The sequence below is a fragment of the Numenius arquata genome, chromosome 14 (genome assembly GCF_964106895.1).
Source record: "Numenius arquata chromosome 14, bNumArq3.hap1.1, whole genome shotgun sequence".
In the NCBI taxonomy this organism is placed as follows: Eukaryota; Metazoa; Chordata; class Aves; order Charadriiformes; family Scolopacidae; genus Numenius; species Numenius arquata.
In genome coordinates, this window is record NC_133589.1 from 3,802,010 (window position 1) to 3,829,778 (window position 27,769).

The 27,769-nt window shown below is 42.3% G+C and overlaps 1 protein-coding gene across 1 annotated transcript in view; it reads left to right on the plus strand.

The window, feature by feature from the left end:
- SDK1 (sidekick cell adhesion molecule 1) overlaps positions 1–27,769 on the plus strand; it is a 403,349-nt gene that overhangs the window by 333,226 nt on the left and 42,354 nt on the right. The window contains exons 28-35 of the mRNA XM_074158262.1: positions 1,057–1,155; positions 9,179–9,373; positions 13,184–13,385; positions 15,387–15,490; positions 17,256–17,326; positions 21,889–22,024; positions 23,938–23,997; positions 26,017–26,118. Coding sequence (XP_074014363.1) covers positions 1,057–1,155; positions 9,179–9,373; positions 13,184–13,385; positions 15,387–15,490; positions 17,256–17,326; positions 21,889–22,024; positions 23,938–23,997; positions 26,017–26,118 — 969 coding nt within the window. The remainder of the gene's footprint in view (positions 1–1,056; positions 1,156–9,178; positions 9,374–13,183; positions 13,386–15,386; positions 15,491–17,255; positions 17,327–21,888; positions 22,025–23,937; positions 23,998–26,016; positions 26,119–27,769) is intronic.

Consider the following 27,769-nt stretch of genomic DNA (forward strand, 5'->3'; position numbering starts at 1 on the left):
CAAGTCATTTTCTATGGAGTGCAGGAAAGAGTAAGAGTATGCAGGGACAGGAATGGGGACAGGAACAGGGACAGCAGCTCCCTGGCATTCTTTTTAACCATTTTCCCAGCTCACTGCCTGTGTGGGGACTTGGCTTTTCTTCGAAAGGAAACAAAGAGAAATTACTGTTAGCAGAACTCTGCGGGGAGAAGGAAAGCACTCACTGAAATGTACATATCAGACTATAATGAGAAATATTTAAAACTGTTTGTTTTAGATAACCCCATTATAGCAGTTCCCTCCTTAAGTGTGTGTTGGCAAATGATACAAATTGTTCTTCCATCTCCATACCCCTGACATAAATATGTTGTGTCTCCTCTGGGCTCAACTTAATTAAAAGTATCGTCAGGGGTAATGCAGGTGGAATTTGTGCTGAAGGGGAAATTTTGCAGATGCTAATTTATGAATTAGCATCTCCTCACCTTGTGAACCTGGGCTGGTCAGTGCAGCCATCAGCCATCTTTATTAATGTGCATCTCACCTGCCTCGGGTTCTCCCGCTCAGACCTGAGTGTTTAAAATGCACACGCAAAATCAGAAGGCAGTTCAAAGCTGGTGCGGATGACACGGAGAGGAGTTATTATTCAGTTCTAACAGGTATGAAGCGGATTAAGCTGACACATAACTATCTGTAAAGGCATCTCGGTGACTTGTTTCATGGTCTGTAACCAGTTAGGGAGCCGTGGTAGGGCCGACTCGCAGGGAGCCCTGCGCTGCTGGGACGTAACTCCTGTGGAGGTCAGAGCATCCTGCTAAACCCATTCCACAGGTGTGGTAAAACACCGTAGGGTCCACTGGTTCTGTGTTGTATTTGGTGTCCGTGGGTGCTGGAGGCGTTTGGTCGTGGATAGGATTCCTCAGAATAAATTTATATTACATATGTACATAGGTGCTTCTGACCATCTACTGATTATTGGTGAGATGTGGCTTGGGCTGCCTTCTGTGTAAAGTGAGCAGAGAACTTGTAATTCATCTGACACGCAGTGCTTGCTAGCATTATCTCTCTTTGTCTTTCCAGCCCCCGGGCCGCCTGTGAGGCTGGTGTTCCCCGAGGTGAGGCTGACATCCGTACGGATTGTTTGGCAGCCGCCGGAGGAGCCCAATGGAATCATTCTGGGTAAGAGGGAGCAGCAAACCCCCTGGGCTGGGAGAAGAGGGCTGGAGACCAGAGCGAGCTCCGGCTGTTGGGTTGTCCTCCCCCTTGCCCATCAGGTTAGAAACCACACATAAGCAAATCTGTGGCTAAAGAAAAGAAAATACGTTGGTGTCAGCTGAGAGACACGGTACCTTCCTTTGGATAATACTGTCTGACAGGTCACAAGGAGTTAACTCATATTTGGCTTTTCATCAGGGGAAATAGAGGCAGAAAAGCGTGATAGGAATTTGAGAAAAACCTTTTTACCTTCCTGCTCTCATAACTCTTGTGCTGCCTTTGCAATATGTACACCAGCCGCTACTTGTACTTAAAACGTGAAGACTTTTACAATCTAAGAATCCGTTCTTGCCTCTAAAATTAAAGTAGCTAATAGTTACCCGGCAATTTTGTGTTCTCTGCTGATGTTAAACATCTTTTATAGTATTTCTAGCTGGTGAGTAAAGATTTGTCTCTCAATTCTGAAAATAGAAGCTTTCGGTTTTTTGTTTAGTTCTCAGTCTGCCAGGCTTTTCTGCTTCTGATTTCGCTGCCATCGTTCAGGCTTGTGTGTGGTCTTTTAGCAATATTTCCTAAAGCCTTCACTGTTGGGTGGAGGGTGCCTGCTTCAAATGCTGCTGCATTGGTGGCACCCCTTTAAATAAAGGACCGGTCTTGCATCGCTTTTAAATCTCGAGTCAAGAACTCAAAATGTTGGCTCAGGTGGGAGTTTCCCAAAATGTTCCTGATGCCTGAAGAGGCAGGGAAACATCAAATGGGATCCGAAGGCAGCCACTGCAGGGATTTTCTGAGCCCGAGAGCCTGTGTGAAGCTTGGCAGCGGTTCGCTGCCAGACAGATCCACGCAGGGTTTCTCTGCAGCTCAAGGAAGCGTGGCTTCCAGGTTGTCTCATGGATTTGATTTGCTGCTTTTTTTTTTTTTTTTTAAAGGAACTGTGTGTCCTAGAACTTGCTCTCAGTAGAGATTGTGATTTGAATCACAGGATGTGGTTAAGGAGAAAAAAAAAAATCATTTGATAGAAATGATGAGAAAGTACAAAAGAGATTTTTGCTCTCCCGACTGTGTTCCAACCTCTCACGTTGCTGCACTTTGTCAGCCTTATTTGCTGAAGTCGCAAGCTTGGTGGAGTTAGGAATTCTCTTTTATTTTGTCTTTGCACAGTGCTTTGTGCAATGCATCCCCTTCTCGGTTGGTTCTTACTCATTGCTGCTATGTTGATGATAAAATCATACAAATGCAGGGTTGGAAGGAAAGGGGAAGGGTGTCCCCTAGAGAATGCTTGGCATGTAGACTGTTGTCTCCGGTGTCTTGCACAGTCCATTCCCAGTAACACATCCCAGGATACTTGATACTGTCCTGGCTTGGCGCTTTCCAACACGGATGTTGTAACTACGTAGGTCTATGACCCACTATTAATTCCTACCCTTTTTCAGCAGTATGCTTCCAGGTCAGTCGGTCCCTCTTTTATAAGTGCATTAAGCTTTTTCTTTTTAAGTGGGATAATTCGCAGGTGCCTTTATTGAATTTCATCTTACTGATTCCAGACCACCTCTCCTCATTATCAAGATCACTTTAAATTACACTCTTGTCCTCTAAAGGGCTCACAGCCACTCACAATTTGGTTTTATTTTTTAAATTTGCAAGTAGACTGGCAATTCCAGCAGCCAGGTCGTTAATGATAATATTGAACAGAACCATGCTCATGACTTATTCTCATGAGACCTTACTTAATATGTTCTCCCAATTTGTTAGCAAACTACTGACAACAACATTTTGGATTATTTTTTTTTCAAGTGTTCAAGTCAAAATGTGTAGTATTTTTCTTAGATTCTGTTTCTTATGTTTGCTTTTGACAGGGCTGTGCGCAACGATATTAAAGCCTTACTTAAAGTCAATGTGGATCATATCTACTCTTCCCACCTGGCCAATTACACTGTCAAAATGGAAAATAGATTATTTGATATTTATTATTTGCTCCAGACAAATACATATTGGCTGTTCCTTGGCACTTTATTATCCTCATGGATGCTTATATATTGACTCATATTTTTTTCCAGCATCTTTCTGGGTATTGACCTTTAGTTTGATTTGTCCGTATTTCCTCTGGTTTTTCTTTTCCCACTTCAAAAGATAGGGTACTCTGCCCTTCTGTAATACGCTGAGTTGTCACCTATCCTCTACAAGCTCTTGAAGATAATCACTAATTATTTGGAGATGGCTCCAGCTAGTTGTATAAGCACTGCGGGGCAAATTTCATCAGGCCTTTCTGACATGATTACCTCTAGCTTAACTAAATATTGGTTAACCTGCTCTCTATTCTAGCCTACATCCCTACTTAGATTGCTGTCAGTTTTAATTTCTGTTAAAAATCTAGTCAGCGTCAAGTTGTTGGGTTTTTTTTCTGTGTAAAAATGAAGCAATGGAGGGATCACCCTTCAGTTCTTTCCTGTCTCACCTGTCTTAGACTCATCTCTTCTTCCCTGTAGCTGACCTGTCCTCCTTCTGTATCTCAGATTTCTAATGTATTTAGAAAATCTTTCTCACTGCCTTTGATGCCCTTGAAGTTACAACTCACTTTGCACTTTAGCCATTCTGATTTTGTCCCTACATGCTTGTGCTGTCTATTTATACACTCCCTTAGACGTGTGTCCTGTTTCAACTTTTGTGTGGTCCAGTTTTGATTTTCGGGTCATTAGTGGGCTCTGAATGCAAACATATTGGCCTCTTAACATCTTTTGTCTGCATTGGGATAGTTGTACCTTTTTTTTTTGGTCTCGTTTAAAACTGTCGGCTAACCTGAATTCTTTTTTCCTTTAGAATTCCTTCCCAGGGGATGTTACCTTCCAATTCCCCCAGTCCACCTCTTTGAAGTCCATTGTCTTTATTCAACAGTTCTCACTCCTTTTTTTTTTTTTTTTTTTTTATAGTAGAAACATGGAGATTCGTGGAGGGAGTAGTTAGCTGCCAATGTCAGAGAGAAAAAGTAAAAATTACTCATGCTGGGTACTTCTCTGATCTTCCCAAAGAAGTGAGGACTCCTTCAAAAATAGATAAAAAGCAATGTGTAACATTCCAAGTAAAGGTTACCAAGTTGGTTTTTTTTCACCTGTACACCTCTTAAATCTCATTACTGTAACAAATTTTCAAAACATCATTGTAACCCCCACAGTCAAGTGCCCTGAAGTAGAGTTGTTGAAAAAAATAAGTTAACATAATTTTGTGCAGCGCCCTTCAATTCACTAGTGGGGTTGGAGAGAAAAAATACTTGCTTTGCAAGAGCAACTTATGTTCAGAGCCTTTGAACTAATGTTCCTGCTCTGCTAGCTTTGTCCTCTGAGTATACAAGCACCTTTGCAGCTAACATTTTTGTAATCTATATCAAAACATGTTCTAGCATTTCAGAGAGAGATTAGCAGGATGAAATACTGGCAGGCACCAAGAGGGAAAACCACTTGTTTGTTTGTTTAAATATTTTACTCTGGAAGACTGCTAGATATTTCCATTTCTCCTTTTGGGAATGTTACGGTAGCCATCTGAGGCTTCGCTCTGTCTTCTTTTCTGCACTCCATTTAGCTAGCACCCAACATAGTACCTTCAAATGCCATTAAAGAAAAATGATGCATTAATGTGCGCTTCTAGCTACGACCATCCCCTGAAAACAAGAGGTCAACCCACTTCCTTCCAGGCCCTGGTTTAGTATTCCTCATGGTATCCTTGTATTTAGCGTTTACCTGAAGCTTATTGCGAAAGAGTGTAAGAACTCCACTGAGAATTAGAACCAAAATTGGATGTAATCCATGTTTGCAAATTCATATTTTGATCCTAGACTGCATTTGCACACCCGCTGGCCCTTAAACAGATAAGCAGTAAAATCAACAAAACTGGATTGCTGTTCCAGTAGGCAGACCGTAACCTCCCGGTATCGTTTGGCTTCCCCTAAGTTCTGTGACAAATTAATAAGTGTTTGTATCTCTGCTGTACCATGGCCTGCGTGAACGGGCGCTGTCAGTTCTGAAGGGCTTTCTATGGTGATGAGCTTGAAAGCTTTTTTATATTCATGGTGTGTTGTCATCTTCCTGCCTGTTTGCTTTGGGGAATCCACTGGTTGTGTGGCAATGACCTAACATTTAACAGGCAGTTCAGACTGTTGCCATTTATTGAGTGCAGAAAGCGTAGCTCATGAAACTGCTTGCAGTTGTGCAAAAAATACTTAAAAAGATGCTAATGCAAAAATAAGCCTGGTTTCAATGAATAAATAAACTCCTGAAGAGTTGATCTTTCAGGGCTTTTTTTTTTTTTTTATGCTGTTTTGGCATGATGAAGAGCAGAACTCCCAGTAGCAGAAGAGGTTTGGAATCTAATGCTATATGAATTGAAAAAAAAAAAAAAGAAAATTTAAGAAAACAATATGAATTATTCCTATTGACCATCCAGATGCTTCATATTCTGTAAGATAGTCCTTTCCCAAAAAAGTTTGCTCCGATCACCTTTTAAAGATTTTTACTTTCATTCATAACTTCTAATTTTTTATTGTTTTTTAAATCTAAGATACTGCAACATCTTACTGTTGTGATCTAGTAAGGGAAGGAAGCTTCCTTATTCCTCCAGTGCATCAATCGCACTTATTGCTTCTTATAGCCCTCGAGCATACATTAGTTTCTCTTTGAACACTTTCCATTTACCTCTATTGATTTGCCTCGTTTGATTTCACTTAACATTTCCTGTCTTCTCCCATCCCTTGTTGCTGAAATTCATCAACTTAATAATTTTATCTTTCTGATCTCGTGTTAGCCCTGATTATTATCCAAGCTGTGGTTTAAACACTGCATTGTCTGTGTCACTCAGAAAAAAAAAAAAAAAAGAAAAATGATGCTTTTTGATGCCGGAACGTATCCTGCCTGTCCCAAACTGTCCAGTAGGAGAAGGTGATGTAGGGAATCAAAATTAAGATACTGGGTATCTCTCAGGTGGGCTGTAGGTAGCAGCAAGAGCGAGCTGAGCCCAGGGGCAGAGGTTGGATACGTACCTTTGAATCAGACCGAGGGAAGTGTTGAGTTTCTGAGGAAATCTGTAAAGGTGATGGCTCTGGTTGTGTGTAAACTCTGCCTGAGATATCCAGGGAAATAGATGTTTACCCAGACTGTCAGCCAAGACGGCAGATGTAGGAGAGGACAGTGAAGGCTGATACTGTTTTTCACAGGGATGCATTGAACGGGAGTTTGTGGAGCCTGTCAGAGAGACAGGCTGTGACAAGTGATTTCTTCTTTCTCATGGCTAAATTAGTTTTCACACTAGCCAAGGAACCACTCTTGTGTAAGTTATTATAATGGCCTAGATATGTACATGTTCCTTTGCCTAATCTGAGCGTGTTTGTAATTGGCTTTCCAGCATGAGTACCACCATTTAGCAGTAAATAGTTATCTTTCTATTCCCTCCTTACATTTTAACTACACTGTATATTTTACAAAGGTTTAGAAAAGAGAGGAAATTGCTCAACAAGGATGTGTCCCAGATATCATACTTATCTTTTAATAACTAGATAAATCAACTTTTCTATTCTTTTAATATTCTCTGTTTCCCTCCAGGTCTTATTCTTTACGTCTTATGTCCCTTTATCAAGCTTCTTTAGCCATCGTAGTTGCTTCTTCCTTCATCTTTCCTGCTGCTGTAAAAATTTCCCCAGTGCTTTTCTTTGACTATCTTTTTCCCCCTTTACTGAGATCCTGCACCGGGGGTTTCACTCCCACATTCTTCACATCTGTATAAACAAAAGAAGATCGCAGTGTATCCCTTCCTTCTCCCCATTGCTAGCTGTCTTTCTGTAGACTTTTAAAAAAGATCAAAATGCTACGGGACTAAAGATACAGAAATACTTTGGTGAAATATATTGGACCAGTAATGGGAGAGCTGGTGCCGTGGATAAAAGGAGGTAGTTTGCAGGTGGAAAAAATGAAACGTTCAAAGTGTAAGACTTTGCTGGGGTCTAAGCATGCTCTGAAAAATCAGGCCACTTTTTATTTAGCCATCTAATGCTATCCACCCAGCTGTGAAGATGCTGCTGTAGGAGTACGCTTGACACAGTGGGCATATTCCGTGTGTGAGGGTACCCAGGCACCACGAGGTCAGCCTGGGCACTGGCAACCTTTCGCTGCTGATGCCCATTTTCATTATTTCATTAATGAAAATGCCCATTTTCAAACCCGAAGCACATTAAGGCAGCCCAGTGAGACAGCTCTACCTAAACCTGTCTGTAACCATAGCCTGTGGGAGCTCCGGCCGAAGCCACAGCCTCTCAGAAAAGCCAAGTCACTCGTGGAAGTGTCTGTGCGGTCAAATTTGTTCCCTGTGAGGCATCTGGGGCTGTTGCCCCACATCCCCTCGCAGCTGCTGAGGAAAAAAAGGACAAGGAAATGCCGGTGCATCGTCAACAGCGATGTGAGAGTCAGCACACCAAAATTAATACCATCTGTACCCCAATTCAGTTCCACTGTTTGTGACAGCGTCCACCACGTGCAAGTGTGGCATTCATTCAAGGGAGTGCAGGAACTCTGTTTGTGCCTTTTCTGTGAGTGGGCATGTGGAAATTGTTAGGTATTGAGAGGGAAATAAATGTCATTGATTTTGTCTAATAGCCACAGGTGAGATGGAAACCTGTTTTCACACACTGACCTTCACGAATGAACGCACCAGGTTTGGTTCCCCTTGTTCTTGTTACAGCCAAAATGTGGTGAGAGTTCAAACTGGGATATTAATTCCAAGAGAAAGAGATGGTCTCAGGTCTGCAGAGCCCTTTGTCATTCGGAAGATGAACAGAGGGTTGGCAGAATCATGTCATGACTGTTTTGTTTTCAGCTGCTTTGATTTGGATTTGTTGGCTGCCCTCTGCCCTACTGTATAACTCCGTGAAGCGTTTAATCGTACAACTGCATTCAGCTTGGGCAATAAACCCCCTCACCAGTTCTGGTATTAATTGATTTTGGAAATCAGCAGCTGGACTGAAAGTTACCGTCGAGCTCCAGAAGTGAGAGCCTGATTCAATCGCCGGGTTTACAGAATGGATTGGAACATTTGGCAGGTCCTCTTTGGGGGACAGTTGTTGCTAGCGGTGCGTGAGAGCTCTGGAAGCCCTCCTTTGCACAGTTGGATCATTAATAATACAGGCTAAACTGTGAAGTCCTAATTGTCAGGCAGGTTGGAATGGGGGTTATCACTTACAGCCATCAACAAAATTGATTATTAAGTGCCGCATGGTTGAAGCAGGACCTCACAGCTTGCAGGCTCCTTCCTCGGGCTGTGGGCAAGGGCAGAAGCATTAAATGACAGAAGAAGGATGCTTTTATCGGCAGTTCTGGCACTCGCTGTGCAGTTACAGGGGAGCGGGAGAGCTGAGAAAAAGGCAAGTGCAAAAAGCAGGAGAGAGCCTTTGCTTGGGCGGTCTGAAGGCTGTGCACGGCGTGGGCAACCCAGCTGCTCTGCAGCTGAAGGACCTTTAGTTCGAGCCGATGCTGAAATTGCGAGGGAGCAGGACGGCGTGTGTGTGCACACGAATGCACGTGTGGGTGGAAAGCTGAAACGGGGAGTGTTATCTTGAACCAGCTCACCCAGGTGAGATTAATTGCACACACTCTGTTCCTTTGCCTTTCCAAAAAAGTGCCGGTGTGCTTAGGAAAGTTTAAACTGATTTTGTATCTTGTTGGTGTAAAGGATGGAAAGTGAAACAGTGTCATGGCCAGTAACATTCAGTAGACCCCTTTGTTTGCCACGGTGTATGATTTCCCTCCTAAGGTACGGCTCCTGACTGGGGGAGGGCTGCTTATAGCAGAATTTTATGGCACTAAAGGAAGTAAATTACTTTGTTCTGGTCTCAGATAAACAAGTAATTATGATAAATTAATAGTTTTGGTGCTCTTTTTTTTTTTTTTTTTCCTGCTAGAAAAAAAAATCCTAACCTTTTTTTTTCTCCCTCTTGTTGACGCTGTGATTTCAGGGTACCAGATTGCCTACCGTCTGGCCAGCAGCAGCCCGAACAAGTTCACGACGGTGGAGGTTGGCTCAACAGTCAGGCAGTTTACTGCTACGGATCTTACCCCTGAGTCAGCATACATCTTCCGGACATCTGCCAAGACCAGGCAGGGCTGGGGGGAGCCCCTGGAAGCCACGGTGATCACAACAGAAAAAAGAGGTAATGCTTGCAGCCACAGGTTGAGGTACTTTCTGTTGCGTGCCTTGGAGCCTGCACTGCACTTCGGGGAATTTTAATAACAGGCTAGAGCCTGTACACCTCCTCCTTCTCACCCCGTAAACCTGCCCCAAACCATAGCAACATCATGATTTGAGAAAGCTGGTGAGCAAGACAGACTTTTATGAGACACAGTTCTTCTAACCTGCTAGGCTGTTGGAGATTGATTTTTCCATCAGCTGCTATATTGGCCATATGCAGCTCCTTCTGCAGTCAGATTTTTTTTTTTTTTTTTTTTTTTTTTCAGCTCTCTAGTTTTCTAGAAAGTTTGCGATCTTAAGAAAGTAAGTGATGGATGAATTATATTGATCAGGGAACGCAAAATGAGAGGAGGTGATGTTGCAGGATTTCTCCACGGCTCCTCCATTGTGCCTCAGTCCTGACCTGACGTGTTAGTAATTGCTCTGGCCTCTCACTGCTGCGCAGGCGAGCAGAGTGTTTGCATCTGGATTGCCCGGAATGTTTCTCCTTCTTGCATCAGCCGTATAAAATGGTTATTCGCATTCAGAATCCCCGATCAAATTCTGTAGGGAACCCACTTGAAGAAAGCAGGAGTTACATGTGTATAAATGAAACCAGATGCTTAGATACCAAATGTATCAAAATGTGAAAGACATGTAAGGTATTGCAGAATCTGCTCCGCATCGTTGCTTGTTTCTAATGCTTTTGCTCAAGTAACTGCTTGATTCTCCAGTCTTAGAGTCTTAGAACAGATCTTTAGAGCTGCCAGTTAGAAAAATTATATTGTCTACTTGTGCATGAAGATTTATTTTGTATTTGTTTTAATTCAGAGCTAAAAGGGAATATATTGGTAGACAACAGGAGTCTTGCACTATAATACAACCAATTATATTTACTTTTAATTCTTAAAATGTGCCTATTAAGCAATCTCTTGTTTTAAGTCCTTGCTACACCTTGCAAATTTTGTAAGAAATAGTGCAAATAGTGTAAGAACGAGGATTTCCCGTGCTATTTGCCCACAATGTCTTCCTTATTATTTTCCTATCACACTTCTAAGAAGAGAGGACATTGGCCTGATGTTCAGCCACCAGCAGTGAGGACCTGTGCGGTGCGTTTCAACTACTTCTGGTCCTGTCTGGTCGGTCTTAAAATTCCCGCTGGCATAGCTCTCCTGGTCATGTGCAGCCTTCTCAGTGCATTAACAGTGCAGTCCTCGGAGAGAGAACCTCTAGGGCTGTGTTAGGAAACTTAAAGTATCTCTGTGATAGATACTGTCCATCAAAGAGATTTATCAGCTCAAGGTTTCTTCCACCCCTGTCTGATTGCTGTCAAAGCGAAAGTTTAAAGTCCAACATGAGGAAGCTTCAAAAAAAAAAACCCACCATGCCCAATAAAGTGAATACTCAAAGCTCGGAGCCTCTCCTTTTCAATAAAATATGCTCAGATGTCCCAGACAGTGCACAAGCTGTTGCTGGATATACAATAGCTCAAGGCAGAACTCCCAGCTCTGCTGCGGGAACAATGATCCCTTGTTGCTATCAATGCTTTAGGGTTATCTTGAACAGACAAGTCATAGAATAAAATGAACCCTTACTCTTTTTGATGGATGGCTCTGCTGTGTCTCTACACGTGCTATGGAACCGAGTCCCAAGGCACCGAGAGTTAACTGAAGTGATCCCATATGTAAAGTGTAGAGAGAAGAACGTGTAATCTCCCATCAGCAAGATTGATATGAGGGACCGATACAGAAATTTATCCAGTGCAGCTATTCTGCTAACAAGTAAATAAATAAACAAACCTGAAACTTGTGTACATGAAAATAAATATTAAATGTCTTTTGACTCTAGAATTTCCATTAATAAAAATGCATTTAATATCCTTGTCCTTGATACTAAGGTAGGCAGGCAGGCACAAAAATTCCCTTGAAAATTAGCAAAATCAATCACTGTTGTCCTTTTAAATTCCTCAGATAATCCCAATATAAATCTTTACGTTTTACAGTGATAGCTGTGATTTATAGATCCCAAGTTGTATTGTAGCTGTGTTCTCCAGAGGTTCTTCTGTACTGCTTCAAATCTACATAGTGCTGTGATGCCCCTCAGAACAGTCAACAGCAGTGACCAGCACTGAGTCAGAAGATGTAAATGTAGCGAGAAATTAAGAAGAGTCCTTTGAGTCATATGGCCTGGCCCTTACATTCCTGCACAAACAGCTCACCTTAGCATTTGCTTGTGGCTAAACTCCCATAAATAAACTCTTTATACTAATGGGTTTGTACAAACAGTCAGGAAGTATATCTTGCAATACGGGAGATTTTAAAATCTCCCATTAGCAGCAGAAGGAAACCCAACGATGGGAGACTGACTGCAAGATCTGACCTGCCCAAAACTGCAAGCTGGTGAAAGCTTATCAGCGGAGAGTATTAAATCCCTGCACGACACTCGCTTCCTCTGGTAGAATAACCCTGAATACCTGTCTCAGCCTGTCAGTGTAAGGCATTGACCTTTTGCATTGTACTCCGGCTCGCGGGCTGCTGGCACCGAGGGCTTCCTCCAGCTAATAGCTTACAAATCTTTGGGCGCTGATGTCAGGAAGGGGCGTGCTGCAGAGAAATGCCAAAAAAAAAACCCATACAGGAAATGGTTTTAGGGGGATGGCAGGGAAATGAAGCTCTTTCCATACGGAGCTGTGAGGAATCGGGCAGGCGGAGGTGTGTTTATGGAAACAAGTGCTGATGAAGTTGAATTGAATTGCTTCTCAAAAGCAAGTCACTGCGGTGTCTCCAATCAATTTCTGCTTTATTACATGCCACACATTTTAATCAGAATCAATAATCTTCATGATAAACAATTAAACAATTATTCCTCACTCTATAGAGTTTCTCTATTGAAATCGATGGAGTGCAGAGACACAGTGACGGGAAAGGAGATCTATATTGAAACGGTTGGGAACTGGCATGCTTACACCTGCATTACCATTCCCTGCCTCGTCTAAAAGGTGTACGGTTAATTACTTTGGAGAGCTCTCCCTCAGCGGTGGCACTGGCTGGTTTGACTTTGCAGGTTCAAGGTTAGTGGGTACGAAGGGAAGAAGAGGGGAGGTCTGGACGTGAACTGCAGCAGGTCCTCAAGGCCCAGCTCTGGGGGGTTTGGAACCCGAGCTGAGGTTTGGAAGCAGCAGCAGGAGCTGCTGATGGTTCCCAGTTCCTCGCCGGGGAGAACTGGTGCAGGAATTCAGTTTCAGCTGTAAGTTGTGCTCTTGGATTCTGCTGCCCACCAGCCTGTTCCAGCTCATCCCTTCCTCTTCTTCATGCCTCAACTGGGGAGCAGCTGCTGGGAGAGCATGCTGCATAGCACAGAGAGAAGGTAGTCCCATGGTACCAAGCAGTAACCATAGGTTAAAAAGTGAACTGGTTTACAGAATCTGTCAAAAGAGCAGTTGCAGTTGCAAGCGCGGCTGAGTTCCATTAAAGACTTCCTTGGTTTGCTTGGCTGCTTGTCCTAATGCTTCTTCCTTGACTAGCCAGGCTTAGACCCCCCCCAAGTTTAAGGTCTGTTGCTAGAAAAGCATATATTCAGTGGTGACCTTTTATGCAGGGAGATAAAAATCAGTTTTACTGCTCTTCTTTGCAGTAGAAGGTTAAGGAATGGGATGGCTTGTATACTTCCTGGGGCAAACCCAAAAGTTCAATCTCCTGTGGCATTACTGCTATGAAAATCCGATCAGGCTGTCACATTTTATATTAATTTGAATTTCCTCTCAAAGCAGTACCAAATTATGGTTTAATTGCAGAACGACCAGCACCTCCCAGGCAGCTGATGACCCCTCAGAGTGACGTGTCATCACGGAGTCTGCTGTTGCAGTGGGTCCCTGGAAGTGATGGATCTTCACCAATCCGATATTTTACAGTACAAGTGCGAGAACTGCCAAATGGAGACTGGCAAACCTACTCCTCTTCTGTCAGCCACGAGGCAACATCCTGCATTATTGAGAGGTACCATATGATCCCAGGCTAGCATAGAAATTCCCACAGTTTACACTTCCAGCAGCCGGGAAACTGAAGGAGCATCACTCAGCTTCACAGTCTTTTTGGGGGGAGAGAGGTTAAGTGAGGTCACTGCTCCCATTTTAGAGGTGGTGTTATGAACAGCAGTTGGGAGATTTGCTGAAGGTCATGCAATAAATCTAATTAAAGTTGGATTGTAATGCATCTTTTTGAAGCCCTTCCTGAAAGCTCGGCACGGTAGATAACGCTACTCAGGCTAAACCATGTGTAGCTACACAACGTTCTGTAAAATACAACTGGTTAAAAATCCTTACAGAAGTGACTGATGTTAAAATCCACTCTCAATGCTGCATTGCAATTATCTCTATATAAGCTTTTCCAGATGAAATGGGAACCATTTTTATCTGTATTTTCCATACTGAAGTTTATAGATAGCATCAGAACATTTAAACTTCGTTATTCAGGCTTCATTATATCCTCAGCAATGCTGTTGTAATTAAAGTCCTTGTAACATCCGTGAAAGCAATTGAATGAGAAGGTACTTGTTTTGCTGTCCGTTTCCTCTATTGACCGGCTAGTACAAATCAGATTATTTCTAAAAGGCCAGGAGCTTTTGGAGAATCAAGTATTCCAAGCATTCAGATAGAGATTTTCCAGGTCTGTTATAAAACCGTCAGTGACTGTGGGATATGGCAGCTCGCTGGTCGTGTGCCAGAAGATACAGACACATTGCTATCCTTTTGTCTAACTGCGCAGAGAAAAGAAAACTTGACAATTATAGGTACAAATATAGATGTGATTCATTGACCGTGGAGGTATTATACCCACCCTGAATTATACCCAGTATCTTTTCCACCGAAACCTGTAAAATCAAGGACACCAACTATATCATTTAGACTTGACATTGGCATTACTGAAAACAAAAGATTGAGAAAGATGATTCACATTATTCAAGTTGCTGTAGGTAAGTAGTGATGTCCTAGTAGGGTGGAACTACTGAAGAGATTTCTTCTCCCCCTCACTAAAAGCATTTTCCTGTGAAAGTCCAGAAAAGTAGTACATGCGTGATGCGAGAGTGCTGCCCATCAGAATTCGGTATCCCTTGATGTTGAATCATTCCTTACAAGTAACTTTACTTGGGTTTGTAGTCAGTGTTACATCTGCCAGCTGATGGCTAGACGCTACCAATTAATTAGCTAAATCCCCCGTAACTTACAGCTCAGCATTTCTAGCCTCCACATCCAGCCTCCCCTACACCTTCCCCTGCCAAGCCGAGGCAGAAGAATCTTTATGAAGGTTATGTCAGCTGGAAATCACTCTTTGCATATCTCAAGCACTGCACAGATAAAAGAGCTTCAGGGAACCTGTTGTTACCATCTTTATTAAATAATCCAGGTAATGGCATTAATTTGAAATTCAGTAGGAATAAAAGGCACTGATCAAACAGTATGGTCTGGAGGATTAGTGGGAAGGCTGGTGCCCCGAGTTCCAGTGCCTGCTGGGCGCTGGCTGACGCTGGGCACGTTACCTGCCCCCTCTCTCCCTCTCATCCCCTCCTGCGCACTGAGCTGCCCCACAGACCTGCTTTGAGGATCTCTGGGGCAAAGTACCTTGAAAGCCAGGTGCTTTCAGCCATGCAAAGCTCCAATAACAGCACATCTGGTCCTTTCCAACAAGGCCCAGTCGTAGGCTGCTCCATGAACTGCATCTTCACGGCTCTTTTCCGGAGCCCGATTCAGCTCTGAATCCATGTATATTTTCAGGATCTCAGGCCAAGAGCAGTCTGAGGAGATGCTGGTGGCAGCAAGGGTGTGAACACTCCCGTGTCCCAGGGAAGCTGGGGCAGACTGCAAAGAACAGGCGCTGCGGAGAAGAGACAAGCTGCCCCATGACTTTGGTGGCCAATGAGCATGTTCTCTGGAGAGGCAAGTTGTGATGATGTGGGGAGATGATTTCATCCCTCAGCCTTATTTTTTTTACATTCCACAGTTTGAATCCGTTCACCTCCTACAAACTGCGGGTGAAAGCTACCAACGACATCGGAGACAGCGACTTCAGTGCGGAGACCGAAGCGGTCACAACTCTGCAGGATGGTAAGCGAGGAGGAGAGACACGGCAGGGGCATCACCGGGGGGTGGACGCTCCCCAGCGCCCATGAGTTTGCTGGACCCGCTGCAATGTGTTCTCTACGGGGACTGTGGAGGGAAAGTCCAACAGCCAATGCGGTTTTGTTCATAGGAGATTGATACAGGTAGTAATGAAATGTGGCTGAATTAATAACAGGCAGCCTTAAGTGTCCTGCTGTGCCCTCTGATAATGAATCATACTTTCAGGAGCCTCAAAATGGAATTAAACTCCGTTTGATTGGCTTCCAAACTCTGCACTAACCATTATCTTTGCAGAAATTGAATAATTTACAAGAGATCATTAAAAATAAATGTAGAACCATGCATACATTTGAAGAAGTTTCTTCAATTGTTTTCACTCACAGTCCACATCAATCTGCAATATGGCAAAATGGCTGAGGAACAAGTAAGAAAGAATATGAAGCTCCTGGAAACATGAGCATTTAATCCTGCAGATCAGGGCTAATAAACTGTGAATGACATTGACAAGGCTTTTATTTTTAGCCTTAGAGATCAGCGTCTAATTCCTTGATTGTATAAAGTCAATGCCTGAATGCAGAAGTAGCTCTGATGTCTTGAATGGAGGAAGGAACTCTGCAAAGAGTGAAAAAGCATCGGTATTTATCCTTAGCCTGGGAAATGGGGCAATACTGAGATACATATATATATAGTGCTAGGAATTAAATATATATATATGTGGTGCTAGGAATTAGCCATATTTAATACAGTGCAAGGGATGACTAGTTAAATATGACATTGAGATATAAAAGTAGGAAACAATTTTGCCAAGGAATGTTAAAAGAATGTGATCTTAAAACCAGAAAACCAGAGGACAGAGCTCAGGGGTATCCTAAGTTAAACAAGAACCCTTGTAATGCTCAATCAATGAGCCTGTCAGCCTTTTAAAGACATCCTGACTCTCCACCTTCCTGCTGTACTGGTGCAGGCTGTAACCAGTACTAATGAGGCAGCACTGACTCACTGTTTTGGAATTTAAAATTTTATATTTTCAATTCTCTTTGAATTTAGCTATAGTGAACCCAGAGTTGTGCTTGGCCTCCTCACAATGCAGCGGGGAAGCGCTGAGAAAGCTTCTCACCTCCTTAACAAACTGAACATTGATTCTGCTGAGCAAACCTGGTGCTGCCACTAGAGCATCGCCCTGTGGAGGGCTGTCAGCTCCTGATAAGCCTTCCCTTCTCCCTGTTTTAGCTGTTACAACGTGTGTGTATGTGCTATAGGCCGTGGGCACAGGAATGGGTTAAACCGTGGTAAATCAAGCTGTCCTAACTGAAATAATCTGTGGTTATGCGACACAGACTCCTAAAAACAAGGTGGGCTTACCCCAGCTGTGGCAAAAATGTCATGGAAAGTTTGGGAGCGGTTTGCTCATGCTTCCAGGCACACACATGGCTGGTTTAACTTCCTTCCAAATGCGTATCCAGTTGTTCGTGAGCGGCTGACACGCTGCAGCTTCCTCCAGATTTACACTCTCGGCTTTTCTCTTACTCTTACTTTACTCTTACTCCTGCTCCAGCGGCCAAGGCCACGGGTAGAGGCTTCTGCCCTGGGTTGCAGTATCCATGTCCACCTCATTGCTTTGGAGACCTACCGTGTAATAGCTGGGATAAAAGGTTTTCTTCAGCAGCAGAGAACGAGAATCTGATGCATAAGCTGCTCATTTTTCACCCTGTAGCTCTAACTGCTTTGGTTACCTTTATTTCTTGTTTAGTTCCAGGTGAACCACCCAGTTCGGTGTTGGTAACTCCCCACACGACTTCATCTGTCCTTGTGCAGTGGCAGGTAGGTAAAATGAAAGATTTTGATGTTTCTGGAACAAATTTTTGGTTGCTTTGACTTACTGACCTTACTGGTACATTGCAAGGGATGTTTTCCTGAGCTGGAAGTGTTGTAATAAAGTTGAAGGACTGCAGTTACTTCCTTATTTTCCTGATCTAGGCATATATTTCAGCGAGGGATGGAAATTTCTGGCAGTTCCTTTTACTTTTGTGCCCCACGAGGGAAAGCTTGGGAGGTAAAAGAGTTTCTGTAGCGATGCCCGAGATCATTACTTGTACTGGTTCTCCTGCCCTTTCGTTGGTATCAATAGACCTGCATCTTTACATCGAAAACATTCCACAGAGCGCGGCGCTGGTAAAGCTCAGCTAATCAAAAGCTCGCTTTCGTCCGCGTCACGTACTGCCTCCTTCGGCTGCTGAAATAATCAGAAGCGTACGCTGTGCCTGAGATCCTGTTCGTACCTTTGAGGAACTCCACATGCCCTCTTGGCCCTCTGAGGGCTAAAAATTGAGATTTCTTCAGAGACGAGAAAGGAAGTTTGAGCTCTCCCTAAGATCTCCGAGTTCGATGTGAAAGTATTCGTGCCAAGTCTGCGTTTTATATAGGCATTTCCTCTGCCTTTCTTTATCTTTCAATACTGACCTCCTGGGAGATGCTGGAACATTTTGTGACCCGGTGCCTGAGGCTTCTTTTTTGCAGAGTGAGCATTAATAGAGGGAACCCAGTGGGGTACTGCACGTTATCCGTAACCTACCCTGGGAAGCCTCTGCCCACCCTGCTCCCGAGACAACGTCCCACACACATAATAAGGATAACTTTGGACAGATTGCATTACAGTGAAAAATGTACATACGCGTTTACAGTACAGATGGGGCTCCTTGCATTTTTTGGAAAAAAAAAAAAATATATATATATATATGTACGAGGGTCTGTTTATTGCTATAGAGCAGCACTTTAGAAATCTGCCTGGCTGTACTGCTGGGTTACTGGCCCAAGTTCACGCAGCGTAATACTAAGCAACATCGTTGCTTACAGCATGTTGAACAAATAGAAGACATGTTGAACAATTTTACCACAGGAATTACGGAGAGATGTAAATCCACCGCCCCACCTACAAATAAAGGCCACAGTGGAGGAAAAAAAAGGTATAGAAGGAGAGGACAAAGAGGATGTGAGGCATGATGTACCACAGAAATAAACATTTCCCCCAATTGACTGATTATTGGTGTGTAGTTAATGCGAAATAGGTGGTTGTTTAGGTAATTGGATGCTTTTTATTTCATGAAAATGAAATGGGGTTGTTGTGCCAGAGCCATCTCAAGGGAGTTGTGGGTGATTATATGTCATTACTACATGTATATTAATAGGTCCTGGTAATTCAGCCGTACTATATTTTTCAAATAAACAAAAATCTTCAAGTCCCACAATAGCCTCCAATTAAGAGGAACTTTCACAGCAGTGTCTAAGAAATAATGTAAACTGAAAACAGCAGTCAAGCTAAATGGGAGAGTAGATTTCCAAGCAAGGCTAAATTTTTAACTTTGAGCTGTGTTAATAATTCACAAAACAAACTCCACTTGCACTATCTGTGCTTTCAGCTGCTTGGTCCAATCAGTCCATTATTTTTAGATTTAAAGTAGGAAGAAAATAAGTAATTTCCATTGAGGTCTGTTGTATCAATAATGCAAGGTTATTTCAAATGTTCTGGAGGATGTTACATCAGGATCATGCACTGTTCTGCTTCTACCGTAGGGATAACAATTATTCAGACTTACATTTTAGTCTGTTTTTATTTTATTTTTAAACAGCACAAAAATGTTTCTCTTACTTCTGTACAACATTACGGGCTGCCACTCGTAATCATTTTACCTATTTCAGCAGATCCCTCAGGCCTTCCTACAAAATCCTAAATAATCCATTACATCAAAAGCAGAGTTTTGTCCATGAAAGACAGATAGGAAGGGGAAGACCTGACCTTTTAGCAGAGTACCCTTTTCAGGAAAGAATCATCATTTCCCTGGCAAGGAGAACGATGGTTTTCAAGCCATTTATTTTCTGAGCTTTCCTGTCCTAAATTTAAAGGAAGGAAAAATGGAGAATCACATGAAAGTATAAGAAAACAATGTTTGCTATCAACAAATCAGTGTTCTACCACAATGAGAAAATAAGCTTTATCTGTTAGGCAGCTACATGGCAGAGTAGGGAGTAACAGTCTCTTTCTCTGCTTCAATAGTGTTTTCCTTTTAAGATTCTGAAGGATATTCCAACTCAACTTTTTTTAAAATTAAAAAAAATATATATTGATTGATAAAATAGGAAAAGACATTGAATCTTTCCAAGACCCCCTTTCTTCTAGGTAATAATTAACTGAGATACAAATCCATGTCCTGTTCATAGCACTGTTTATCATTGTGTTCAGTTTATTTCCATGCTGGATAGGCTTGATTTTCTTGCAGCCTCTCTCCTCCTTGGTGGTGATGCACCTCGTGATATCCTGGTGGGACAATGCCTCTTTTACCCTGTCTCTGGTCCACGAGCGATCGTGTTGTCGGGCAGCTCTGGAGAAGGCTGTCGCTTTGTTTGGTTTATTTGCTCAGTTCCTTGAACAAGGGGCTCAGTCTGAGACTGGGAAAGGCTGTTGTACAAGAAGTTGATTTATTTGCCTTGTAAAATGAAGTCTGGGAGGGAATCTGGTTGCCCTTTTTAAAATACATCACGGGAGTAAACACCCCATAGGGAGAAGAACAATTTAACCCAAAAGGCAATGTTAGCACAGGAACAAATGGTTATAAACTAGCTATGAATTATTTAGATTAGAAATTAAATGAAGGTTTCTAACCACCCAAGTAGAGAGGTTTGGAACAGCTTTCCAACAGGAATACTGGAAAGCAGAAAAATCAGCTTGTTTTCTGGTGGAGCTTGCTTTGTTTGTGAAAAGGACTTCAAGCAGTTGTTTTCTGCAATTGCGAGGGCCTGCTCTGGATGATTCTCAAGGTCCATCACAATCTTTTGTTCTTAGATTTTTCTGTAATGAAAATGCTAAATAGTAGTGAAAGGTGGTCAGAGCTTCTCCAAAGGATGGAGCACAATAATAAGCGCGAACCATAACGATGGATGATGGTTCTCCAGCCATGCAGAGCAAGTACAGCAAGGTCTTGGGACAGTTTGGATTGTTTTCAGCAGACTCTGGGCAGGACAACTGCAAAAGAAGCAAAGAAGAGGACTTCTCGCAGGAGCAGTTTTTTCTCCTTTTCCTGGCAGCAGTGTGGCTTTCTTATACTCTGCTTCACAGAATTTTCTTTTTTTTGTTTCCATAAACTGGAATCTTTCCACTTAATTTCTTTTGCCCTCACCCAAAGCAAATTCCTTTACACTGAGACACGACAGTCTCTCTCCTCTTGCCATCATGATGAAATAATGGAAAATCCTTGTCATTTCTGGAAGCAGAATATTAGGTTATTACCAAATATCTTCCTCTGTTCCTGTAAAAATATTCTTACTTTTTTCATTAAAATTACGACAGTGTTTCACACCAGTGGTTCATTTTTCCACAATGGACAGAAGGTTTTCATCGGTGAAGTTCTCAAGACTGCTAGGGATCTTCCTGGATTAAAGGCAAGATCATCATTAAAATCCTTTTCATTTATACTTTCAGCCCCTTAAATTTCAGTACAAGAATCTTTAGAAGATAAATGGCTCATGGTGTCTTTTCTTCTCTGCAGTTCTTAGCACGTATTAGACTCATGAAAGCCTTTTTTTTTTTTTTTTTCCCCAAACATGAAGAATCCCTTTGCTTGTCTTTATTTAAGCAAGCCATTCAGACAAAAATCTCCTTTTCGGTGTCCTGGCTGTATATCTGTATCTGAAGGAAGATGTAAGGGGCTGCTGAAGAATCCTTGCTGAGGCACTGTGTCTTTGAGCATCTTCCAGCGTGTTGCAGAAGGAAAAAAAACCTTCTCTCTGAGCCATCCCAATGGCTTACACACACCATCCTCTCCAGGCTGTTATGGAGGAGACCTGGGCTTGCCTGGACCCATGCAACACACCAGAGTCCATCATACTGCGAGTCCTCTCTAAATGCCTCTCTGAGGCTGTTAGACCTATTTTCATCTTCCTAATTAAAGCCAGAATATGCCAACACTTTCTTATTTTCTCATCAGTCTTTCAGTAAAATAATGCCAAATGAAGAATGCTCTATGAACGGTCCCCAAGGAAAATAGCCACTAAAGAAATTCTCTCTTTGACAAAATAATTTATGTCTTTTCATCTTAAGAAGTAGTAAAATACTGGTTTGCCATACCGCTGTTGGTGGCCTGCAACATGCATTTTCAGGGATATGTTTGTTTATATTCTTTATCACAGATGAGTTTCTCCTTTTCCAAGAAGGAAAGGACCTTCGCTCTTAGTGTAGTGCATCAATTGTCAGGCTCTAAGCAAAGAGCCTTTTGTAATTGCCACAGCTGAGTGAAATCACCAAAATTGCCTTTAACTTGTGTTAACTGCCTGTTGTGAGGGATGTTTGTTGCTGTGCACATCTTAAGGTGCCTGTTCTTAATGTTTTTCAGCCCCCCAAAGCTGAGAGTCTGAACGGCTTGCTGCTGGGTTACCGGATCTACTATCGGGAGCTGGATTACGACACTGGAGCTGGAACGGAATCCAAAACCATCCAGAACCCTTCAGCTTTAAGGGCAGAGCTCACACGTAAGCCTGTGTTTTGGACCCTGTAATATCCCAGAGTGGGAAGCCCTCATTGTACCACTCACTGTGTGCCCTCTTGCCCCATGGAAATAACACCCAGTTGTGGCTAAGAGTGCCAGGGATAGTTTAGCTTTTACGCAATCAGGGTGAAGATGCTGAAAAATGCTAATAACTCTGATCAGCATCACTTGTGATGGTGCACTCTAATCTATGCCAGCGTGCTTGAATTGATGTTCTGTCCCCCATGGACCCTCTGATTTCCTGCTTTCTGCTCCCTCGATTTCATGATTACCCTGATATACTTTGTTCCACCATCAACACAAAAAAGAGAGGGACTTCATTTTCTTTGGCTGGGAACCTTTTTCTTTCTTGCTATTTTTTAATTTTTTTTTTATAATTGATATTTTATTTTTCTGTTTTGCAGTATAAGAAAACAGCTGAGGAGAAATTTTAAGTAGAATTCTTACAATTTCAAAGCGCTTATCCCTATTTTGGAAGAAAATAGCAAAAATGAGCAAGAATTTGAAGGTGCACGCTTGCCCTCTTAGTCACTGTGGGGTTTGGCTCACGTGGAAAGAAGGTGGAGAGGGAGAGGAATAATAGAAAAATGAAAAGGATTTTTAGACAAAGGCTAGAAAGGAAATCAGAGAGAAGAATAGGCAGAATAAGGTGATGGGAGGCAAAGATGTGAGCACTCAGTAGCCTGACAGATACGGTCCAGCAATGAGTTGTGCTCGTGGAGGGATCAGCTTTTGTCCTGTTTGATGTCAGTGGAATATTCAGAATAAGATAATACTCACTCTAAGAGCAGCAGAATAGGATAGAGTGAGGCTATTTAAATATCTTACATCATCTTCTATGTTTTCCTGAACCCGTAAAAGTGGTTTCTACAAAAGCAAGAGTGATTTTTGTGGGGGTGTGGAAAAAGTGGATGTTTCAAATATAATGTAAGCACCTAATCTGACCTCGCTTGTATCCTCAGTGTTGAATGAGACTTCTCAGACTGTACACAGTTTTAACCAGGACAGAATAGAGATGTAAAGCTCCTATAGGTGTGGGTATGCATAAGGCTTTTTTTTCCTAGACAAAAGCTGAATGAGTGACGATGTGTATTATCATAAAATAATGACTTTGGATGCTCTCTAGTCTCACAAGCCAGGGAGCTTGTGAAACCTCCCGCTTGCTTCTCTTCCCTCTTCTTGTCTGGCCCTGCAGCTATGTTCCTAATAGCTATGTAGTAGGAAAAAAAAACATGCTGTACCTCTCTAGGGAGTCAAGAGAGAGAGAAAGGGGTGGGAACAAGTGTATTTTAAGATAAATTTCCCTCTTTCTCCTCATAATATGACAATTCTCACCTTAGTACGCCGCTGTTCCTCACTGACCTGTGGTTTTGCACAGCTTAGCATATTATTACAATTTGCTCACAGCAGGAATATTGAATTCTATAAGTGAAACTGTGGGAAATCTAACATGCATTTAAAGAAACGGGTCCTGTCCTATTGTAAGTGTTTGCTCTTTGTGGCCTGTGTTCCCGGTCTTCACCCTGCAGCTCTTCAGGTTTTGAATTTTTGCATGTTGAGAAATAAGGATGTAGTACAGCATTGAGAGTTTCCCCCCTAGAAATTGTTTCATTTTTACTCATTTGTTCTATTTAATCTAGGAGTCAGAACATTTCTGTGTTGTATATTTGTGAGAATCTCTGTTTGAGGAGGAAATGAAACAGTCCCGTGTGAGTGAGATGCTTTTGATGTGTTACGAGAGAGTGATGTGATTTTATTGCCCTTCAAGGTATAGTCCTAAAGCTCAAACTGTGTATGTGTGTGCTGCATCATTTGCCTCTGTCTCTGCTGTACATCATTTGCAATAACTATTTCCTTGCACTGTAACAAGCTTTCTGCTTTGCTTACCCTGAATAGCCCAAAGCAGCTTCAAGACAGTGAACAGCAGCTCTGCATTAACGACGTATGAATTAACACGTAAGTGCACATTGCCTTCAGATGAGACTCTTTGTAATGGTTCAAAGTACACGATAGGCAAACTCCTATGGTTCTCCTCAGTGGATCTAGCAGAAATCAACACAAATTAATGATTCTGCTTTCCCGAGTTTCTTTTTCTTTAAGCCTTTGCTTTCCCTACATCAAGAGACATTGATGATGCAAGTAGGTAGCTGTTGTAAAAATGTGGCTGCTGGGAAGGTAAAACATTATTGACTGTAACAACCCAGTATTGCTGATGCTAAATGAATTTTGATTCGCTTGCTACATATTTTGCAGTCTATCTGAGTTTAGCTGTATCACATCATTAGTCCTATGATTCAAGCATTGCGATGCTCAGGCATTCCATGGAGTAGGAGGCCAGTTTAGAGAGGGCCCAATGAATTTATGTGCATCTCCAGAGGTGTTTTCAATTGGAAATGAATAAAATAGCATTCGACAGAGTTAAAAGCCAAGTTGCTTTGTGGTGATGATGGTTCACTAGATAGGTTTTGCCCAAGGCTTTTGAGTCACAGATTGTGATGGGCTAAAAAAAATAAAAATGAAGCCCTATCCCCACTGAAACTTGCATGCATGAACTCTCGTGTGTTCCATTTCTTCCACATCCAGTTAACACTAAAATCTCCCGTGTGGCTTTTCATGGCAGCAATTAAAGTTTCCCTGCACAAGCTGCCCAGTACTATATCCTATATATCTTACTATTTTTTGTGTGTTTGTTTACGAACTTGGCATCATTATTGCTGGTTTGCTTGCTGCATGTTTTGCAGTCCATCTGAGTTTAGGGGTGTCACATCAAAAAGTTAGTAATGTGTCAGATATCATTTACAGTGTGCCGGGGACCAGGGAATGGCGCTGGGCTCGGGGTCAGATATAGGAGCATGACACTTGTAAACACTTCCGTGAAAGTGAAATTAGACGAACCTGTGTGATTAAGCTTATTGAACCTTACCAAACCGATGGCGTACTGTCAGCCACGGAGTTAAATATACAATCTGATTCATAGATAGCAGAGAAAATTATTGGCAAAGGGAGAAATTTGGACCCCTGGCCATGCGTGTCCTAATCAATTCAGTTCTCATTTAAATACAGCAATTTATGTTATTGATCGCCCTCTTACTCTGATTTCACCGTTAAATATTTGAGATGATAAATATTTCTGCTAGGATTGATTCTTTCATCCTGAAAATGCAAAATCTGAAATGAAACTGCTCAGGCGCTGCCTCCCCTCCTGACATTGACATGATTTTACTCCACCCTTGTTTGCATCTATTAATTACCCTCATACAATTGGGTTTTTTAGATTTTTTCCCACTGCTTTCACTCTCCTATCTCATCTGTCAGAGTGGTTTCTATACGTCAGCAAAGAAATTGGTTGCCTGGTGGCCAAATGGAGTCCAGACTTCAAAGCCTCCTTTTTCTTTGTGATTGACGTTCAGGCTGTGGTCACTTTGAAGGAGAAAGACACCCAAGCAGTACTTCCAATGGGACTCCAGATGCCCCGCTGCAGATCATCTTCTGCACCCTGCTTCAACAGGGACATTCTTGAGCAGTGCAGATGCCAAATGACTCCCTGGATAAAAGTCCCCAGGATTAGGCAAAGCCTTGAAGCCATGCCCTTTCCTACCAGTAGAGATCAAAAGGAGCCCATACGTTGAACGTTCAAAGCAAAGTCCTGCCCTTTTCTGTCATTAAGAATGACCTAGAGATGTTCTTCTAGCTAGTTACCCATCAGGAGTGATTCCCGATTCCTCTTACTGATGCAACACTGTCAGAAAACACTGGAAAATCCTGCCATTTCATTGCAAAGATCTTCCATAATTACGCAAATCCTGCCATGATGTGTGAATTAAGGAAGGATGGAAGTAGACGTTGCACTGTTGTACTGTTCTAATGCTGTGTTTCATAAGAGAGAAGTCTGGTGATAAAGAGGTGATGGAGTCTAAAAGATGTCTATAATATAGCATAAATAATAATATATAATACAATATTTTACTTTTTCAGAGTTGAAGAAATACAAGCGATATGAAGTGCTAATGACAGCATATAACGTAATCGGTGAGAGTCCTACCAGCACACCAGTGGAAGTCTTTGTGGGGGAAGCGGGTAGGTAAAAGGAAAATTAGGTGATTTTTTTGTTGTTTTTTTTTTTTTTTTTAAAGTACTGGCATGTTTTAGTATTCTCCTGATAATATTTAATATTTGCCCAGGAAAGGGATTATTTGAAAAACTCCCTAGTCATGATTGCTAACGGTTTTTTGGAGCGTCCTCTCCTGGAATGGGTTGGCACTGGCAGTTTCTTGCCATTTGAAAGCCAGTTGGTCTGAAGGAATGAGGGGAGAAAGGGCATTTGAAAAAAAGAGGAGAAAATTTTTTTGGAGTTGCAGGAGGATGACTGTTCATACCAAATTAGCTTGAGGGAAAAATTGACTCAAGTTAAAGAAGTGAAAAGTGGAGCACAGGAAAGCCACAAGGGAAAAGAAACAAAACTACAAAACAAGGGAGACTTGGAAAGCTGGTTCTTTTATTTTATAGCTCTCTGTGTAGAGACATTGCCTGAGCACCACACTGTGCTGTATTTTTAGGCTCTTGAAGTCAAGAAGACATTGTGTCCAGTTTAATGCCAGCTTCGGAGGTGCAGATGATGATTACTCTTAGGAACATGCAGACTCTGTAGCTGCATCCAGAAGCTGAGGGTCAGTGGCACAATTAGTGCCTTTACTCATTGTGGATCCAGTGCGTGAATCCAGGCTGTATTTATGAAATGTAACTTGCTGATCATTTTAAAATCCCTTCATTGGACTGCCAGAGGTGGAAATCAGGACTTGGAGAGTTAACTAGACACTTCTTTGAGTGTGTTGTGAAACAGGTGATTTTGCAGAGCCCAGATAACCCGCAGCTGAGTCTGTTCCTCCCTGTAACTCTAGCTGAGAAGCTCAGGGCTGGAATAGCTGATGTCTTCCTCAGCCACGACGATGGTGCCGTATTTATGGTGACCCCAGCTGGAGAGAGGCTCGCGCTGAAATGGCTGTTAGTTATGGTATCAATTTCTGCAGCAGCATCTTTTGAAGCTTAGAACAAGAATAGGAGCCACGCTCCCTCCTGTTGTTCAGTCCGCCGCCGTGAACGAATCTGATTACACTTTTGTTCTTCTGTCTCAAGGCTAGGATATAGAAGCTATCAAATGCAGCACTAATTCATTTTATTATTATTCATTAAGTATTCTATTGCTCAAAACTAAGCAAAGCACATTTCTTTAAACTCTACTGCATTTTTTTTTTAAACTCTACTTAACCTTTTCATTTCAAATATGGTGTTACATTCACTATCTTTCTCTGAAAACACCATAAATTAATCAGAGCAGCATAGTTCTGGAGAGACAGCTGGCAATATTTACATTTTTTTCTAGTTTGCTGCTGCTCTAACTTACTTCTGCAACTGCAGCAAAGAAAACCCCAAGTGGAGCCAACTGTATCTGGCTTCAAAATACATTTTTGTTTCAGAGCTAAATATCTCACTGCTGCAAATGGAGCCAGCACATGCGTTAATACACATGTAGACAGCACAGAAAATCGGCTGGGGAAAACAAGGAAATGCTGTTACATCATGTCTTTTAATCCCATGGTCCAGGTCTTCCGTATCGTAATTCGGACAGGGAACAGGGCAATGGAAGGAGCTAAACTTGGGAGGAAACCGAGATGTCCAGGAGACCTCCTTTCACAGGCAGGGCTGGTATGTCTGAAGCTGTAGCATGACT